We start from the raw sequence: 7,138 nt of genomic DNA on the forward strand, positions 1-7,138 counted from the left end.
AAATTTCGACACGTGGACTATAACATCTTAAATATGATTTATAACAAATGTGATTCGCAATTGGTAACAATGATGTAAACTTTATATTGAGATGTTACGATACATGGTATTAATGATAACTGCGGTAAAACTCCAAAAATTTAGTTTGAGATTAAAATTTTAAAACTGTGATTGATAACTGCACTTTTTTAATAAACGTACGGACTGACTGCCGCCAGCTTGGCAGTTTAAATGCTAACATAAAAACAAAAGATAATAACGTCTTTCCTCATTAATAAACAACATACCCCAATCTAAACGTATAAGCACATTGCTACTATATCTGAGCAATTAAGATATTAACTTGTGCACTTCCGCCCGAGTGCCACCCCAAAAGGGACAAACGGTAGAAAGTGGATGGATGGACATTGAACCTGTAAGCTACCTACTCAGTGGCCTAGTGGTTAGAGTGTCCGCCCTGAGATCGGTAGGTTGTGAGTTCAAACCCCGGCCGAGTCATACCAAAGACTATAAAAATGGGACCCATTACCTCCCTGCTTGGCACTCAGCATCAAGGGTTGAAATTGGGGGTTAAATCACCAAAAATGATTCCCGGGCGCGGCACTGCTGCTGCCCACTGCTCCCCTCACCTCCCAAAGGGTGAACAAGGGGATGGGTCAAATGCAGAGGACAAATTTCGCCACACCTCGTGTGTGTGTGACAATCATTGGTACTTTAACTTTAAGCTGTTGTCTCTTAGCACAGAGTGATCGTTTTATATTCAAAGGAATACAAGACGCGTTCAAGGGCCGCTGAACTGAATAGGACGCCACAATGCCCAGAAATAATAATAATAGAATGTATCTGTTCCACACTTTTAATTTAAATAAATCTTAAAGTGCTACAGTACAAACCAATATTTAAAACAATAAAAATTTCACTATTAAAACAGATAAAATACTAAGATTACACCATCAGTGAAGCATTATAAACAGTGTGTTTTATAACCGTGTGTATTTATTTTAGTTGCTTAAAAGACTTGGTCAAAAGATTTCAGTGTGTGTTTAAGTGCTTTTTAAACACATTCGAAAATACCCTGATAATATTCATTGTGATAATTTTGGTCACAACCATAATATGATATTTTCATATTGTTGTATCAATTACAAACTCTTCATATTTCCTTAGTGTCCAGACTTGAGGGACACCTGGTACAAGATTTTGATATCTGTCGAAATGTTATACCTTTTCAGCACAAAAAAACATTTGACGTTGTGGGGAACAGAAAAAGGCTACATTAGTCCAGTCCATAATGTTTTGGTTAAGTGGAATCTCTGAAGTCATTATTTGAACATGTTTGTACAACTATTATGTAACAAATGTAACTCACTTTCCAGCCATGTGAGCATTTCTCACTCATCTGGACCGACCCACACTACAAGCTCCTCTCTCCAGGTAGACAAAAGACATATTTGAGCGTCCACTCGCTGTCACTTTCAACCGAAGCTGTACGATAGTGTAAGGATGTTTCCTCATCAGGCAAGCAACGAGGAGAGCGCCAGCAATCTCCACGCCTTTTCCACGTCGTCCAGCCAGCCCCTCAACGCCACCAATCCCGCCTCAGTTCTCATGACTGTCAGCAGTACAAGCGGCAATGTCCTGCACCCGTCGGGAGCGCCGGGCCTGGCTCCTAACGGCACAAACGGCATGCTATCAGCTGCCAACAGCCGCACCGCGCCCCTGCTCACCACCACTTCCGGTAGGTATCAGAGAATTACCCCAATTCAAATACCACAAGTATGCTGTCTGTCTGCATGATTTGCAACAAGTAATTGCATATTTTCTATCTTTGATGTCTCCCTCAGGAAAAGCTCCTCCTAACTTAGCCCAAGGTGTGCCCCCTGTCCTGGCTAGTCAGTACATCATGGGCCCCGGTGGCTTGTTCCATGCTTACCCGGTAACGATAGATAAATAAAACGAATACAAAACTTTCTTGCTAATATTGTTGAATTGACCTTTTTTTTCCCAAGCAGCAGATCTACGGCTTCGAGGACTTGCAGATGCTGCAATCTCGCCTCCCTATGGTGAGTCTGCTGTTGTGACGACCATATATTTTCAATCATATACGGAGAACATGCAGCGGAATAGAGTTTGTTGCAAATGTGTCCAAACTTTAAGATAAGGAATGATTGAGTGATGCAGGTAGAGATGCGTACCAAATTTGGTACTTTTTGTAGGCACCGACCAAATTCCGTCGGTACTACTGAGAACCATCCATGCATTTTCTAACGCTTGTCTCTTTCGAGGTTGCAGGGGGGTACCGGGAGATTGATGTAAAATTAAATGGTACCAGTATTTAGGGGTGTAACGGTACACAAAAATTTCGGTTTGGTACGTACCTCGGTTTAGAGGTCACGGTTCGGTTCATTTTCGGTACCGTAAGAAAACAACAAAATATAAATTTTTGGGTTATTTACCAAATTTGCAAAATCTTCCACCAAAAATATTTTTCTTAGTGGAATATTTGATGTGAAGTAATGGGAACCTTGGATAGGTCAATAATTCATAATAACATTGATTTTGAGCAATGACAGTTTGAAAGAGAAAAAAACCCAGCTTTGTTTTATTAGTCAACCTTGCAACTTTTTCTAAATTACATTTAACCTTTAAGCTTTTTTTATTTCACTTTTGTTATGTTTTTGTTTATTTTAATAGTATTTTAAGAATGTGCCGTGGGCCTTTAAAACATTAGCTGTGGGCCGCAAATGGCCTCCGGGGCACACTTTTGACACCCCTGCTATAGATAATAAAAAATTAAATCTGATAAATCTATGGATAAAAAGCAGAGCCTGGCGACACATGCGCGTTTATCATAACTCTCTCTCTCTCTCTGTCCCTCCCTCACCAATGCTGCTGCTTGCACAATTTGTTTTGTTTTTAACCCCTTGTTAACCCTGAACCTACATTGACAATACACGCAACCCTAACTCAAAATGTCGGACATTTGAGGCATTTAAGAAACTCCGCCCTGACAGCTCCGCGAAAGAGGACATGTCCGGTGAAAAGAGGACGTATGGTCAGTCTATCGTAGCCCGTTAGCTGCTAGCATGCCGTGTGTTGTGCCTCGGTGTGCATTGTTTACACAACGTGCGTTACGCTACTTGATATGTCCGTGTGGAAACTCGTTCGGTGCACCTCCGAACCGGAACCCCCGTACCGAAACGGTTCAATACAAATACACGTACCGTTACACCCCTACCAGTTTTTGATATCCGTCTTTCGCGTGCCATTACGTCTGCTTGCAGACTTGTCACCGGCTCAAGGGGTCTATTCGGGCAAATGGGTCTATTCGTAGTTGGAGTACCAAATTCTGTACTTTAATAGGGATTGAATCAGAATCATCTGTCATCATACAAATGTATAATTTAATTTTGCTGACTCCTCCCGTTACTTGTGGGAAAAAAATTAAAGGATTAAAAGCTGATTGAATATAGATGCAATATAAAAATATGTGAAGAATTTGCCAGACTTGAACTTGAACTATTGTGTTGTCAACTGATGGAGTTTATCAGCAGTGTTAGTAATTGACCATGAGAATTGCAATGTGCATAGAAGTATTATATAGGTACCATTGAGAAGGCCTTTCCCACCCATGGTTTAATTAATCAAAAACCACAACACAGTAAGTTAATACATGTGGTACAAAACACACAACTTGCCCACTGAACTATGTGGACATTATAAAAAATATGTCTGAGTACCACACACAATTCAAAATTATTTAAATCCATTACCAAGCATTATGGGTAAAATGCACAACACTCTCCACACATGGACATGTTTGACGCATTTTAACTGCTTGATATATTTAAGGGATTACAAAACTTTAAAGAGGTCATCAGGGAAGTAAACAAGGTAGGAGTGGTTCATATACTCTCAATATTAAATTTTGTATCGTTAATATACCATTAATTGATTAACGTGGACCCCGACTTAAACAAGTTGAAAAACTTATTCGGGTGTTACCATTTAGTGGTCAATTGTACGGAATATGTACTGTATTGTGCAATCTACTTATAAAAGTCTCAATCAATCAAAAAATACTTTACATTGTAGTGACGGGGGTGTCCGTGTGTTGTTTTTCAGTCTTGGCTAAAGCTCATCATTAATGGTTTAACAAACTGATGTGTCTCTGATCGTTTTTGATAATATGATAAATTCTTCTTTTTTTATTTTTGTGCAAAATTGTTATTGCAGTGATATTTTACTATAAATACTTGGATTCATAAAAATTAGCGATTGGCGCAGTTGCGTAAGTTGTTTTTAAGTAGGTCGTAGGAGTTGTTGAAAATAAAGCTGCGTAGATCTATGCTGATGCCGGTGTAACCTGAACTTACCAGCCAGTAAAAAGGTAGGAACCCCACAAAAATATTACAGTTACGTTTTAATCAACCCTGTGTTGTGTGGTGAGAAAAGGGCCGTGTCTGCGTGCTGTGTGTGTTGGCACGTGCGACATAATGGCAAGTTTCCCCGAAAATCAGGCTTTATTGCAGCTTGTACTGTATTTTTACATGTTGTTCATGTTTGGCAAACTTCCCTATTCAATTTGATTTTAAAGTTATATGGTGACTTAAATCATCATCGACGTTCCCGTTTGAAAGCATCTGTTTAAATGTAATCGGCGTACGCATGCATTCTTGTGCACAATATGGGATGATAGTTTTTTTTAACATTTTAACTACAAGTCACTAACTTTCTTTTAGACAATTCTAAAGTTAGTATTGTGATTTAGATATTGAATATATTTAGATGATTGATCTATAATTATATTACAATAAAACTCACACTTTGTGTAAATTGACAAATAAGAGACTTCCATAATACGTAGAGAAGAGCAGGCAGCAGCTCATCTGTTACATTGAGGAATACATTTTTAGCCAACTTGAGAAATGTCTCATAAGCTACATGAAGGATCTCAGAATTATTTTTATGTAAATGTTTGCCATGTTTAGAAATCATATTTTTCATGTAAATTTGTTTAAAATTTGACAACAGGAACTAAGCATTTTTGTTAGTAATTGCTATTAAGAGGAAAAGGTGTAGGATTAAATAAGCTTTGCTTCTTCCTATTTCTTCTCAGACATGTTGTAAAGAGAAATTAAATATGTGATGTATTATATTAAAACCGTAAACCTGTTCAAAATACACTTTAACCCACCAACCAGCAAATTTCTGGGTTCCTCATAAGGAAACATTGCAATGTTTTACATTTATAAACTGCTTTAAAATTGATTAGCTTGCCAATTATTGTGATGCAGAAAAATTCCATATATTTACCAATTTTCAGGAGATCGCCCATATTTTGAAATGCAAATGTTGGTGCTCCTTTTAGACACGCGTAATAAAGATGTTTGTGATATACCTTGATGTTTTTTGGTGCTTAATTAACCACAACATTAGCACTGCATGAAAGATCACTACTGATCCGAAGTGTCCTAAAGAATAATGTTAAAGAAACAACTTTAAGCCTTGTCCAACTGTTTACTGACATAATATTCAGGTTAAGCTAGATTTGACTGCAAATGAATATCTGCTCCAAACATCGGCCTCCTTGACAGCTAATTATCGGTATTTGAATCTGCCCTAAAAAACATATCTGTCTATCTCGAGTCCATTGCATGGTTTTAATCGTTGCTTCTGGTCGACACAGGACTACTATGGTGTAACATTCCCTGGTACTGCAGCTGCCATGCCTGGAAGAGACGGGCTTGCCAATAATCCTTACACAGGTGACTATTACTGTATTTCACAAATCTTTGTCTAAAATATAATTGCATCATACACTACATTGGCAACAATATTGCAGAGTATAGCAGCAGATGTTCTCCTGACAGGTGAGGCCACAAAGTTTGGCAGGAACGACTCTTCGTCTCCGGCCCCACCAACCAGCTTGTCCACAGCTGGCGTACAGTCTCAGGCCCTACAGGCGCCCCAGGCTGGTACGCAGGGCCAGGGTCAAGGTCAGAACCAAGGCCAACAGGCTCAGAACCAGGCTTTCCTCAACCCCCCGCTGCCCCCTGGCTGTGGATACACCGGTACACATTACTTGTGACATTTTGAGATTCTTGCTCAAACTTATTTTTTTACTGAGCCCTCTTTCGTTTTTTGTCCTTGTTTCCATAGGTCTCCCGTACTACACCGGCATGCCCGGAGTTCCCTCGGCCTTCCAGTACGGCCCCACCGTCTTTGTGCCTCCTACTTCAGCCAAGCAACCCGCGATGGGCCTGGCGAATCCTTCCAATCAATACCACCAACATCAGCCCAGTTATGGACAGCATGCGTATGGCGCAGGTAGGACTGACTACACGGAACCACAAGCAGTGTGTGTATTTGAGTGCGTATATATGGATATTAGGGTTGTCAAAGTTAAGGCGACAATGCGTTAACTATAAGTTCCGGCAATAATTTCATTAACGCACATGCGTATTGACCCCTTTTTGACCCGTGAGCCATTCCATAGCGTGCGGAAATGTAATGGCGTCCCGTAACTGTTGAGCCACAAGCTCGAAAATAACGAGCAGAAATGCACAAAGAAAATGGGACATTATGAAAATCTCAGTTCCAAAGCCATGGCGAGTCGTTCTCCCGACAGGACAAGACTAATTTATCTTCAATCGCCGTGAGATGACATTGGAGCGAACTCCTGCTGGCCATTTGCTGCTTGCAGAGAGGAGGAGCTTCATGTTAATGTTTACATTACATTTGAGTGCAATAATAACCTAAAAGGTAAATTGTTTCTCGAACTGCTTCAGTAAAAATGGAAGATCCGCTCAGCAGGAAAAAAAAGACTAGAGAGGAAGTCTAGAGTCACTTTTATTGGAGACTTTGGTCAAAAGATGACAAGACACTTCTCATACCAATTTTCAGATTTCCGGCTTCACAATAATAGCGCTACGCGTCACATCCGGTCTAACCAACAAAACAATGAAAAATCGTTTTACATTATGATCATGCTTTGTCAAATATGTTAGATATGCTCCAGAACCCCCCGCGACCCCAAAAGGGACAAGCGGTAGAAAATGGATGGATGGGTGGAATGTAATCTGTGGTATTTCTACCTAAATAAATGTTTTGTGACAGATTGAAATAAAGTGTATAT

General features: G+C 39.8%; 1 protein-coding gene across 4 annotated transcripts in view; it reads left to right on the forward strand.

The window, feature by feature from the left end:
• Positions 1-7,138, forward strand: part of LOC133578710 (ubiquitin-associated protein 2-like) — a 56,099-nt gene that overhangs the window by 35,625 nt on the left and 13,336 nt on the right. For 3 of the 4 annotated variants that reach the window (XM_061933169.1, XM_061933192.1, XM_061933184.1), the window contains exons 19-25: positions 1,377-1,434; positions 1,519-1,738; positions 1,845-1,936; positions 2,010-2,063; positions 5,690-5,768; positions 5,874-6,074; positions 6,163-6,330. In XM_061933169.1, coding sequence (XP_061789153.1) covers positions 1,377-1,434; positions 1,519-1,738; positions 1,845-1,936; positions 2,010-2,063; positions 5,690-5,768; positions 5,874-6,074; positions 6,163-6,330 — 872 coding nt within the window. The remainder of the gene's footprint in view (positions 1-1,376; positions 1,435-1,518; positions 1,739-1,844; positions 1,937-2,009; positions 2,064-5,689; positions 5,769-5,873; positions 6,075-6,162; positions 6,331-7,138) is intronic. The other variant, XM_061933176.1, reaches the window with a different exon arrangement.

Source organism: Nerophis lumbriciformis, linkage group LG03, assembly GCF_033978685.3.
Source record: "Nerophis lumbriciformis linkage group LG03, RoL_Nlum_v2.1, whole genome shotgun sequence".
NCBI classification, from domain to species: domain Eukaryota; kingdom Metazoa; phylum Chordata; class Actinopteri; order Syngnathiformes; family Syngnathidae; genus Nerophis; species Nerophis lumbriciformis.